The sequence below is a fragment of the Drosophila erecta genome, unplaced genomic scaffold (genome assembly GCF_003286155.1).
Source record: "Drosophila erecta strain 14021-0224.00,06,07 unplaced genomic scaffold, DereRS2 tig00000021-arrow-pilon, whole genome shotgun sequence".
Taxonomy (NCBI): Eukaryota; Metazoa; Arthropoda; class Insecta; order Diptera; family Drosophilidae; genus Drosophila; species Drosophila erecta.
The window spans coordinates 15,354,525-15,367,381 of record NW_020825198.1 but is presented as its reverse complement, the minus strand read 5'-3'; the positions used below and the strand labels follow the sequence as shown (position 1 = coordinate 15,367,381).

Below are 12,857 nucleotides of genomic sequence, written 5' to 3'. Positions count from 1 at the left end.
AATTCTGTCATTTATAAATTGGATTCACAGTTTTCGAAGAAATTCAATTTTTCAGTTTATACACGTCCAAGCGCAGACATTTTTCATGTTAAAACTACCATTATATCGATATTTCGATAAAGGTACGACCTACATCGATATTTATCTCGTCATCTTAACTCTTGATTTATAAATATAATAATGTTTGAAATGTTATAATATTTTTATTAAAATATTTATTCATAAAAAATATTTAAAAATTCTAAAAAACGGACAGATTTCCGTGTGGGGCTGTTTCACATTTTTCCCGATGAAGCAGTAAAAAACAGGACAGATCTGTCCGGAAAAAGGCTAAATTGGCATCACTGGTACCAATGGAAGCGGACAGTTGGAAAACCACAATTAAAAGAGTGAAGAAGAAGAAGAAGGTAGCAATCATATGGTATCTAAGATAGTTTTGTTGGGGTGGGCGGTTCAGTTTAGTTGGAGTGTTTGTTATGGCGTCGTCGGATCGAAAGCTCATTGTGGTGTCCGGATTTGGGCCATTCCTTGGCCATGAAACGGTCAACGCCAGCTGGGAAGCTGTGCAACTCTTGCCAGATATCATAACGCACGATGGCATGGAATATGATCTGGAAAAGCGATTGGTTTCGGTGGAATATGGGGCTGTGGACGAGTCAGTGACAGAGATTTGGAAACGTCAGCCATATGTAGGAATCGCAATTGAACCATAAATAGATAGAAAGCTAAATGATATCATTTTTCTTCCAAAAAAACAGCTGGTCATCCATGTCGGTGTTTCGGGCGTTGCCAAATGTGTCTACATCGAGAAACTGGCGTACAATCACAAGTTTCGAAGAGCTGATAATTGTGATAAAAAACTGGCCAACGGTAGCTGCGAACTCCAAAACAATGGACACGCAAATGTCTTGAAGACAGAATTAGATGTAGATAAGATTGTGGCGGTTGTAAATGAGAACTGCGCCGATTGTGTGGCACCCACGCAGCAGCCTCATAATGATAATCTCAAAACCCCGAGCGCCACAAAGGCATCCAAAAATGTGGGTGACTTCCTCTGCGGCTATATCTATCTGAAGTCGCTCGATATGGACCGCAAACGTAGCCTGTTCGTCCATGTACCACCTATTGATAAGCCTTTTAGTAGTGTTAAGACTTCGGAAATACTTTTTAGTATAGTCGAACAATGCGTTCAACAGGTGGTTGCTTTTGACTCCTGACTTCCGCATGATATTCTTCCAATGTCTGTCCTTTGTTTAACAAAGGAGTTTTATTTTTTTAAGATACAATAATGCATATTTACTTTATATTACAATGAAACAGAAAGGCAATACAACTGCAATAATAATTAAACACGTTTGTACAACACCGGTCGTCTTTAACTTTTAAAGGTAAATGACTTTATTGGATGACGTAATACGTTTTTAATCAAATTAAACAAAACAATTTTAATGTTTTTACAAATTGCCTTTTAAGTTAAATCAAGTGTAATACAATACTATTCAGGTTTTAAAATATTTGAACCTGTATTAAAGTTAAAGAACCCCCTAAATTGAAAAAATAAATTGAATAATAATAAAAAAATAATTAGCAATAAATTAAAATGCAAATATGTATATAAAATAGATTTAAATTGAAATACTTCGTGTATTGCCAGACTTCCGGGCACGCAAGCGCCACCTACAGTTGAATACCGGCACATATCGATATATTAACAAAATGTATCGGAAAATGTCAAGAAATACCAAAAATGCCTCATTAAATTCAGCTATATATGTATATATCTCTGCGATTCACTGTGACTCGAATTCATTTGAATTTCTACTTGCAACCGGGCAAGTTCAGCGCAGTTCGAATCCCAGTTTTGGTTGGCGAGTGTGCTGCACCCACACAGGGCAATAAATTCATAAAATATCAAACGACGACGAGTGCCCGCGATGAAATTCCTGATCTGTGCACTTTTCCTGGCGGCGTCCTACGTGGCCGCTTCCGCCGAGGCGGAGGTTAAAGTTGAGGAGGGCGTTCTGGTGGCGACTGTGGACAATTTCAAGCAGCTGATTGCCGACAACGAGTTCGTGCTGGTCGAGTTCTGTAAGTACATGCATAGATCAAAAATAAGGCACGAAAATCTCAACAAAATGTGGCAAAAATCGAATATCAAAATGCGAAATGCGCCGGCCGCTAGCGCCCTCTCGCTCGCACCCGCTGATTCATGCGGTTTAGCGGCTACGTGGTCTTTCAAAGCGTCACAGAAAATCTGTCTGCGTGGCAGTTGTTGTTGACTGGAAATCTGGAATATCATGTTGCACGGCAAATCCTAGTTGATTAATCGGCCAACTGACGGACTAGTTCCAATCGGCGGCCTGGAAAATTTGTTTAGTTGATTTTCCAGCAAATTATCGTTTGTTTAACCGTTTTTATCTCTCTCGCGTCATCTTTAGTGTCGTTAGAGAAGGGCGGGGAGGAGCGCGCTCTCTCAAACGCAAGTGCCATCTCTTTTTCGCACCTGTGCACGCGAGCGAGAGGGCCTTATATGTAGCCTTATATTGCAGCACTACTTGTTATTGTTGTCGCCATAAACCTGCTATAATTTCGTATTCTTGCAAATGCTAAATGCCAAAGGAAACAAAGAGTTGTGCGCAGCGTATGCTTCATGTTTTATCGACATTACTAGTTATTGTTTTAACTTTGAGCCCGTGGGGCGTGGCCACAGCATATCCACACATCCGCTTCAATATCTCCGAATGAGAATCTCTAATGGAAACAAAAGGCAACAAAGAGTTGTCGGGCAACTCTTCTTTCCTCCTCCCACGAATCTAGGTTAGCCTAAGCTAACCAAACCACTTTTTATTCGCTATTTGCTTTCTTTTGTTCTTTTTGGATTTTTTGGTTCTAATTCTCACTTACAATCTGGTTTCGGTCCCTATTTCCACGGCGGCGCAACGGCCACGCATTGGAAAGTTCATTCAACTCTTTCTCTGCGCGTGCCTAACGGTGTTGCGTCGCCAGTGATGCTCTGCACGAGCAACAGATTAGTTAGCGGGGAAATTAGCTAGACAGTTGCCAGATTTGGGTAACAGGGAAACTGTTGTAAAATAAATAAAAACGAACACTGCAAAAAGTACATTTGAAAAGGGAGATCTGTTTATTATAACTGTATGAAATATCTTTTTATTTTTATTTTTCGTATGTGTCAAAGATCTATAATTGGCTTTCAATGTTAACCAAAAGCTTACATTTTGATACATTGTAATGTGTGAACACACAGAAAAACTAATTACACAGAACTTAACATATTTTCTAGACATTGAGTTTAAACACAAAACAGAAAAAGTAATTACACAAATCTTTAACTTAATTTGTTATTTGTACATATATTTTCCAAGCGATTTGTCAACTTTGACATTTTTAGATAAAACAAAATAGTTTAAGAATACTTTGGGGCCGTTATAAGCCTTAAGATATTAAAAAAAAAAAAAGAAAATCACTAGGCAACCGCCACGGTGGCCCATAATCTTCAATGAAGTTTTATGTTCTTCTACTGACAACTCGAAAAAAATCGATCTTCTTATCTAGCAAGCGTGAAAAACACTCCAGCGATAAGCGTAAATCAGAGATACTAAAAAAGTACCAAAAATTCTGCGCTCAGCCTTAAACCGCCAGAAATGCTAGCCTGGCATCTTTGGGAAGCAGCAATATGGCGGACTTGTGGGTTTGTTTATGCCAGCGTTTCTCGCGGTGTTTGCTTAATTAACTTTTGCACCTGTTTTTTTTTTTTTTTTTGTTTTGGAGGTGGTGACAACGTCACCCTGCACCTCCAAGGCTGAGCTCTTATCTCCAGTAGAGAACAGAAAAGATCTTCGTGGAAGCGGAACCAATGCCAGGGCCACGTCAGCCGCAGCTATAGCCAAGTCGCAAGAAGCCGGCGATAAGACGGCATTCAATATGTACATACATATATTACGACAATCCCGATTGTGGACGTTGTCAAGCCGGGCATTATGTCATCTCATCTTCCACAGCTGGTGCCCCCCCGTTTTCATTCAAATTCGAGAGCGTGGATGCGTACCTAATTGCTTTCGTGGCTCCGAGGAGCTGCACTTGGGCATTGGGAATTCAACACGTGGAATTTGCATAATGCCAACATATGCTGGATGTTATAGAGTGCTCATTCCTAGGGGCCCTGCCCCACATCCGTGGCAAATCGAGCGCATAATTGTCGCTTTCACTCGGCTTACTATTCAAAGCAGAGGCTATAGAATTATAATCTGCAACTGCGAAAGCATTTGAGCGGTGCATTGTCTTAAAAATGACGATTAATTTACATACCATAGAAACTTAGGAAGACTTCGAATGATTATCATCCGTTTGTTAATTCAATCAGATTTAATCCATTTTCTACAAATTTAGGCCAGTCAGTGAATATTTTAATTTAATTAATAAATCGAATTTGTGCCATTTCACGGTCTACATAGTACAATTTGAATAATTTAAGCTTATGTGGTTCTTCATAAATCATAATACAAAAGTCTGTTTTGTCAACAAATTTTATAATTTTTATTAACCTAATTCTGAAATAAAAATACATTAAACAATAAAATTACTTTTCATGCCCATTCTACAATTTATAAGTCAAGCCAAATGCTTTACACTTCAATTAAAATCAAATAAATTATATATTGTTGGCATCTATAAATAGTTAATAGCATACGTGTAGGTCACATCATGATGAACTCGACAAAATATAAATCTGGAAGCAATTAATGCTCTTGTTATTTACTTCTAGAACTTATGCCGTTTTACCTTATTTTAATTGGCCTAATTGCAAACCAGTTTATAAGCTCTACCAAGTCTAACAAAAATTCTTTCGTTGACTAACTGTGGATTCTTTTCTCGATCTTTACAGACGCCCCATGGTGCGGACACTGCAAGGCTCTGGCTCCCGAGTACGCCAAGGCTGCCCAGCAGCTGGCCGAGAAGGAGTCGCCCATCAAGCTGGCCAAGGTCGATGCCACCGTCGAGGGTGAGCTGGCCGAGCAGTACGCCGTCCGTGGCTACCCCACTCTGAAGTTCTTCCGCAGCGGCATTCCCGTGGAGTACAGCGGTGGCCGCCAGGCTGCTGACATCATTGCCTGGGTGACCAAGAAGACCGGCCCACCAGCCAAGGATTTGACCAGCGTCGCTGATGCCGAGCAGTTCCTCAAGGACAACGAGATCGCCATCATTGGATTCTTCAATGACCTGGAATCGGAGGAGGCCAAGACCTTCACCAAGGCCGCCAACGCCCTGGACTCGTTCGTTTTCGGTGTGAGCAGCAATGCCGATGTGATTGCCAAATACGAGGCTAAGGACAATGGAGTGATTCTGTTCAAGCCCTTCGACGACAAGAAGTCCGTGTTCGAGGGTGAGCTGACCGAGGAAAACCTGAAGAAGTTCGCCCAGGTGCAGTCTCTGCCACTGATCGTTGACTTCAACCACGAATCTGCTTCCAAGATCTTCGGTGGCTCGATCAAGTCGCATCTGCTGTTCTTCGTGTCCAGGGAGGCCGGCCATATTGAGAAGTACGTCGATCCCCTGAAGGAGATCGCCAAGCAGTACCGTGACGACATCCTGTTCGTGACCATCTCGTCCGATGAGGAAGACCACACCCGCATCTTCGAGTTCTTCGGCATGAACAAGGAGGAGGTGCCCACCATCCGTCTGATCAAGCTGGAAGAGGACATGGCCAAGTACAAGCCCGAGTCGAACGATCTGTCCGCCGAGACCATCGAGGCCTTCCTCAAGAAGTTCCTGGACGGCAAGCTGAAGCAGCATCTGCTCTCCCAGGAGCTGCCCGAGGACTGGGACAAGAACCCCGTCAAGGTGCTGGTCTCCAGCAACTTTGAGAGCGTTGCCCTGGACAAGAGCAAGAGCGTGCTGGTTGAGTTCTACGCCCCATGGTGCGGACATTGCAAGCAGCTGGCCCCCATCTACGACCAGCTGGCCGAGAAGTACAAGGACAATGAGGACATTGTCATTGCCAAGATGGACTCCACTGCCAACGAGCTGGAGAGCATTAAGATCTCGTCCTTCCCCACAATCAAGTACTTCCGCAAGGAGGACAACAAGGTCATCGACTTCAACCTGGACAGGACTCTCGATGATTTCGTCAAGTTCCTCGATGCCAACGGTGAGGTGGCCGATTCCGAGCCCGTAGAGGAGACCGAGGAGGAGGAGGAGGCGCCCAAGAAGGACGAGTTGTAAATCCAACAATTACCACACACCCAAACACATCTACACACACAAAAATCCAACAACTATGAACAGAAACATCCGCGTAACAAACAACAAAAAGCCACAACTAGCAACGTACATTCTGTAGTTTACTTCTAAAGCTTCGGCGCACGTGGGCCTCCGGAGTTTCCCCATTCGGCGGTTGAGTTTTTATCAGTCGTTCAATGGGGTCAGCTGGTCGCCAGTGCAGCCATCGAAGCTTTTTGCCCGCCCACGGTTTTTTATTCGCATACTTCCGTTGTATGTAGTACACTTGCGACGCAGATTCTAAGCGCCCACTGCGCGTTGATTGCATGAACTTAAAATTCAGTTTTAATGAAGAATTAAAGAAAACGATAAAATTTAATATGTAATTCTATAAGTTTTCTGTTTTGGAATTTTTAGAATCATTGAAAGAACTGATTAAGAACGTAACAAATAAAGTTGGTAACAACATTAAAACAAAGACATTGTTTTTTAAGGGTACGGATGGAATATCTAAAATCCTTTTTAAGGTTGTAAATGAATTTATTGGTAAGGTTACGAATTGGATGTGTACACTTTATAAGAATATATTTTCCGCAGTATTTTTCCAATCATTTATCAACTGCATTGATATTCTTAAGTGATGCAGATTCTACTTCAAAAGTCCGATTAGTTCAGTTTGAGATTAGTCATCGAATTTAAATTTGCCGCCTTCTTAAGGCTATCGAAATTAGCACTCTCTTGAGAATTTTTAAAGCCAGATCTTGTTTTGTGAAATAATAGTGATATTTTTAAAAGGAATATACTACAAATGTTTAAATAATACAAAAATGCTTAAAATGTGTGGTTTTGTTGTTTCGATAGTTGATAAAAATATCGATACTAGATACCGAGGACTAACAGTTTGGGTAGTGCTGTGTAACTTCGAAAATTATGTACTGTTCTCATATTTCAAATTTCCTGTTTATACAGTAGCATATACTGATTTAATGAACTTACAAAATTTTCTTAAAAAAATTAAATATAACAATGAAATAAAACAAACTATTTGTTAATTGCGTTACGAATACAGATAATAGATAGTAATAGCTATAAATAAATACTGTGAAGAAATACCTTTTATATATTTTAAATTTTATTGTAAATTGTAAATTTAAAATAGTAATAGTATCTTGTGAAATTTATTCTGGCAATTTGCTTTTGTATCGAAACGATGAAAAGTCAAATTACTATTATCGCGTGAAATACCTGAATCCGTGTACGTGTATCGGCAACAGGACGACGTTCTCCAACACTGCCAAAAAGACGGCATCTGCTGTTTCGTTTCCACGTTGTCCTGAATTGCGCATTGAGATGAAACCATCAAAAGTTGCACTTGAATTTTTCGATAATTACGTGCGGCGAGCTCGCGAATCACACATGGGAATAAAGCACACGTGCCAGCTTATCAGCTAGTGTTTAATTCAGAAAGGAAAACAAAGAGCGCCGAGTCCTGAACCACATCATGAAAATTGAGAAATCACGATGTGCGATTAACGGCATCTACGCACCGCATGAACGCAATATTCATCCGACGAAGCTCTTAATCGGTACTGCTCCTGCTCGAAATACAAAAAGTATATATAAACAGTGCACATATTACAAAGATAATATGTTTGGATCCGCTCAGGTGTGCAGTGCGTTAGTGACTTACCGCGGCACATCGAAATTGCCCGTGTAGAGCGTTCTTCTTGGCACAAATACACAATTTTTGGTATGTCTTTCAGTTTTTGGTCATTTATGCGTTTAGGTCGGAGGGGCGAAGGGGGCGCTCCGACTTTCACTGCAACAACAACGAGTTATTTTGGCCCTGTTCGATTTCATCCATTTGCATTTATACTACTCTTCAAATGCTTTTCTCCGTTGGTAGGTAGCACCATGAGCTGCTCGGTCAGGAACCGTAAGCGGAACAGCGGCAGCACGCTGGACGAATACGACAAGGTCAGCACTTTGGCCAATGCCGATGATACCGAGTGTACATCGCCGGATCCGGGGCGGGAGCCGGAAAGCAACGAACCGGATTCGCAGACAGAGCCGGAGCCGGAACCTGAGTTTGGCCATTTGAATGAGACGCGACGGAAGATTCACGATGCCATTGCTGCTTTGAATGATGATAGCTTCGATAAGCGGATGGCCCGGTTGCTCATGCAGTACGAGGGGTAAGCACAGATACACATGCATATTGAAGCAGGTACTCCACACTAATACACAAACCAATTAACCTTTCAGTGCCATTCGGGAAGAGTTCGAGCGGGCACAGTATTTGCCCCTGAAATGCCGCAAGCTGGCGCGAATCCTAACCGGTCTCACCGATGTCATCCACACCATGGTTCAGGGACGAGCGCTGCAGCGGGACGAGGGATACAGGCAACGCATGTGCAATATTGTTGGCTTCTACATATCCTGCGAACTCTGCTCCGCACAGGAGCCGGTGGAAAAGGAGGAGATCATCATCAACCGGATCAACAGCTGCCTGAAGCTCTATGTGGAGTACGGAGATGGTGGCGCCGGCGTCCACCGGGAGCACGTGCTGCGCACTCTCCTCGCTGCACCCAAGCTCTTCAACAGAGCTAGCATTTTGTCCATGCTGTACAGGTAGGTGGTCTCGTTCAACTCAAGTGGATAACATTTGGCAACTATTTACTATTTAATTTGCACTTGTATGGCATCTACTCATCCAATGAGTCAGGTATAGTGTACAATCAAATAGTTTTCAGCTTCTTATCGACGGATCTCTCCTTGCTTTGTTTACAAGAGCTAATTAATGAACCGACAAGCCATTAATTTGAAGTGAAATGTTGAAACTTCTTCTTTAAAAAAGTAAACATACGGGTTTATTTAATTGTCAATACTTATTATTATTTAATATTTAACACCACTTTAAAATTATTAACAGCTCTTGAAAATCTTTTCCATTGTCTTTTAAGAATTAAACTTAAATTTTATGTATTTGGCTTTCGTATATTTTTCGCATCGCATTTCAATAATCTTTTCCTTCTTTTGCAGCCGCCTCTTTCCCCACTGGTCCATGCCAAGCGTTATGATTCAAGCAGAACTGCCAGATAAACTCTACATTGAATACATACTCATATTTTACTACTGGCAGCGCCTGGAGTCGGATGAGGCAGTCAAGGAGCGCATCGTGGAGTTCGCTGAAAAGTTTATGAGACCCTCAAGATCACTGGCCATAAAAAGTGTCTATGCCCACTACTTGCCAAAGTTTACGGACCAGAATGCGGCCACGCGCACCATATTGAATCATCTGCGGATGAGCAGTTGCACCAGTTTGCATGTCGTCAGCAAGGTGGACAACCGACCGCCCCAGTCCAACGAAGTGGTTAGTTTGCTACTTTCACTTTCATGCAAATCTTCTTTCAATGATTTCAAACCAAACTTATCAACACCGTGAAACTTTAATATGCATCCAAAAATCACTATGTTGCTCGTATTGGCTTAACTATGATGTTTTAGTAAAAGGTCTGATTCGGACAAGCGGGTGGGGCAAAAGCCACCGCCGGCGCAGTTAGTCGCGTGACGGGCAGTCGCTGGCTCCTCTTCGCTGTCCCAAAATGACTTCAACCTCAACTGAGTGCCCGAGCACTTTTATTGTTTATAAGGGCATTGATTTCAAACAAATATTGTAATATTTTTTGGTGATCTTTTGCACAGGTTCTTAGCTCTGATGACGAGGACAGCTGCCCGATGTGGGACATATCTGGTACGCCGACATCATCAATTAACAATCACCCGCCCGTTTTCCTGCAGAATCTCTGCCAGAATGCTCGCCAGCTGGAGCCGTGCAAGAGGGCCAATGCTCTGTTTAGCGGCATTGACAACTCGATAGAGATCGTGGAACTGCGCGACTCTGACGATGATGTGGAGATGTTTTCGGTTAACTTTAATGTGCCTGCCAACGTGGATGGCATCAACTCGAACTCCAACTCAAACGATTCGGCTAATCAGACATCCACAACGATCCTTGGTGAGGACGACTCCGTGCCGGTCACTCGCATATATCCCAGCAACCTGCGGACTTACGAAAGGGCTGTGCTTCCACCCACTACCTACACTGTCCCACGGATTGTAAACAGCTATAGTTGCCGCCGTGATAGTCTCCATTTGGTGTCCACAACGGCGCCACATCTTGTAGATCAGTGTGTGCAAACGTTGGACGACGAGGAGCCGGATCTGGCGGAAGATGACCCATACTCAGGCGCCCACAGCCACGGCTTCTTCCCGCGAAGCAGCAATGCCAGCGATGCCAGCGGACAGCGAACCCCACTTTACCACTGCCGTCAAACTTCTAGTCAAAACAGCAACTGTAGCGAGTCTTCTCTGCTCAAGAAACAGGTTACCTTCAGTCCCCGGCACTTGGGCGCGACTACCCCGAACGCCAAGATGGGGGCATCCAAGAAGCCATCCATTAAGCAGTACAAGCCATCTTCGTCCAATGGCACAGAATCACATCGGTGGAAAGAAGGTAAGGAACAATAAATATATATAAAAATATAGCACAAATGATCGAACTTTTGTATCCTGGCAGAGCACCGAAAGGCCAGTGCGAAAATGTTCGCTAAACTGGACGCCAAGATCAAAGCCAGGAATGAAGCTGTGAATGTATCTGTCAGTCAGCTAACGCCTACCACTAGCAACGCCTCCAGTAGCACACCCACAAAGATCTCGGCTACACCCACCCGCATCCGGAACACGCAACGAGGACAAAGAGTGGCGTTGCCCACGCCGCCAGCTTCAACGCACAGTTCGAGTAGTCCCTGCCAGATACGAAGTGCGTACAATGACAGCCATAACTCAAACGCCGACTTGGATTTCAGTCGGCGCCTTTTCTCCAAGGCAGCGGGCGATGAAGCCAGCTACTACAATCACCTGCTAACCCTGCAGCGCGAAAATATCCGACAACGTAGGTTAAATAATCAGAAAAAGAAAAAGAATAGAAGAGTCAGCCAAAAGGTGCAAAAGAATGACGATAAGCTTAGTATGCTCAAGCAGGCCACAAAGCGCTGTCGGAAGCTTCGCCGCTTAAATGCAAAGCGGAAAAAGGAAGTACAGCAACTGGAGCAGGATCTCGAGACCATTAAGAATTCTGCGCCGCATAAATTGCCTATAATAAGACTGAAACGTTGTAATCTCAATAGCCGGATACGTTCACAAAGAGCTGAAGAAGCTCCTACTGTCCAAGAGGGTATAAGATGTAAGAATTCTGATGAAGAGGTACATGAACAAACGAAGGTGCAGAAGCCTAAAAGAAAGCGGCACAAAAAAGTGCAAAAGGAGCTAGAAAGCGGAACAAAGCAGGAACAAGAAATTATATCATCTCCAAATCAAATGAATGAAGAGAAGGAAGAGAATAGGGAGAAACACCACGCTCCTGAAGCGCCAATTGAGCAGGAACGAGAGCTCGACCTGGAGCATCAACAGTTTCTGGAAGAGCAGCTGCTACAGGAGCAACATCAATTGGCGATGCATCACGAGGAAGAGCATCACCATATGGATGATGAACCAGAGGCGCACGAGGAAGCACGACTGTTAGAGGATCAACAACCGCCGGAGGAAACACATCTTCATGTTGAGAACATAAACTTGGCAGAGAAAGAGCAACCTCTGGTAGAAGAGGATGCCCAGGAAGCGGAAGATCAAAATCACAATGAGCATTCAGTGGAAGATCAGCAACAGGAAACGGATCAACAGCTGTTGAAGGAGCAGCCAGAGGAGCAGGAAGAGCAACAGTCACTGTGTCACGAGCAGTTGGACAAGCAAATTATGCCAACACTGAATGGCAAAAGGAAAAAGCGAAGACGGCGATTCAAGCGCCCTTGTTGGACGCACCGAAAGAGTAAGAAAAAGGTGCAGTGGCTCATAGATTACCCGTTCGAATTTGAGGCAGAGCCCGCACTAGATACCTCTCCTATTCAACCAGAGCCGGCTCCAGATGAACAGCTAGTCGAACCAGTTGCCGAGCCGACACCAGAGCCCGCCTACGATTTCGACCAGGACTTGGTGCCCGAGGTGGGCAACGAATTGGAGATTGCTGCTCCCATTCGCGTGGCCGAGGACGAAGACAGCACTGCGATACTTTCGCCGTCCCACAACCTGGAACTGGTGACCAGTCACGTGCCGGTGTACTTGCTCAATGGAGAAAGCCGCGATGTCAGCACACCCCTGTCCAGCAGCTCCTTCAGTGCCGGAGGGTCAGAGACATATGCGTCGTCGAAGGAATTAGTTTAGGAAGCCCACATGCAACCCAGTTCGAGTTCCAGTTGCCGATCCAATCCCTTTGATCTTGGCCTGCAATAGTATTTGTATTTATTCTTTCGAAGAAACGTCTGTAAAACTGTTGAATAACTGTAATACTTAGGTTAATTGTAGTTAATTAGGAGTTGTTGAACGTTATGATTTTTTAGCATACATCTATTTTGCAATACACTTTTCCCATTAAAGTCAACGCGTACCAAATCCCCGGCATTATCCATGTCAATTCTAAGAGATAAAACGAAATTATTAGTGTAAATTGTACGTAAATTAATAATAATCTAAACAACATAAGTTTTTCTTTCTTATGGGAGTGG

The 12,857-nt window shown here is 43.4% G+C and overlaps 4 protein-coding genes across 4 annotated transcripts; all 4 read left to right on the top strand.

The window, feature by feature from the left end:
• The first annotated feature begins 367 nt into the window (after positions 1-367).
• LOC6546063 (pyroglutamyl-peptidase 1) lies at positions 368-1,365 on the top strand. The gene is made up of 2 exons (XM_001972768.3): positions 368-689; positions 759-1,365. The coding sequence occupies exons 1-2, from the start codon at positions 477-479 to the stop codon at positions 1,215-1,217; spliced, it is 672 nt and encodes a 223-aa protein (XP_001972804.1). The 5' UTR covers positions 368-476; the 3' UTR covers positions 1,218-1,365.
• A 227-nt stretch (positions 1,366-1,592) lies between these two features.
• On the top strand, positions 1,593-6,715 carry LOC6546062 (protein disulfide-isomerase). Its single transcript, XM_001972767.3, has 2 exons — positions 1,593-2,088; positions 4,904-6,715. The coding sequence occupies exons 1-2, from the start codon at positions 1,935-1,937 to the stop codon at positions 6,238-6,240; spliced, it is 1,491 nt and encodes a 496-aa protein (XP_001972803.1). The 5' UTR covers positions 1,593-1,934; the 3' UTR covers positions 6,241-6,715.
• LOC113563891 lies at positions 3,462-4,639 on the top strand. Its single transcript, XM_026976876.1, has 2 exons — positions 3,462-3,709; positions 3,790-4,639. Exons 1-2 carry the CDS (start codon positions 3,695-3,697, stop codon positions 4,285-4,287), a joined length of 513 nt encoding a protein of 170 aa, XP_026832677.1. The 5' UTR covers positions 3,462-3,694; the 3' UTR covers positions 4,288-4,639.
• A 778-nt stretch (positions 6,716-7,493) lies between the features above and the next one.
• Positions 7,494-12,834, top strand: LOC6545955. The gene is made up of 6 exons (XM_026977874.1): positions 7,494-7,987; positions 8,144-8,432; positions 8,503-8,868; positions 9,280-9,610; positions 9,943-10,753; positions 10,817-12,834. Exons 2-6 carry the CDS (start codon positions 8,152-8,154, stop codon positions 12,514-12,516), a joined length of 3,489 nt encoding a protein of 1,162 aa, XP_026833675.1. The 5' UTR covers positions 7,494-7,987; positions 8,144-8,151; the 3' UTR covers positions 12,517-12,834.
• Positions 12,835-12,857: the final 23 nt, after the last annotated feature.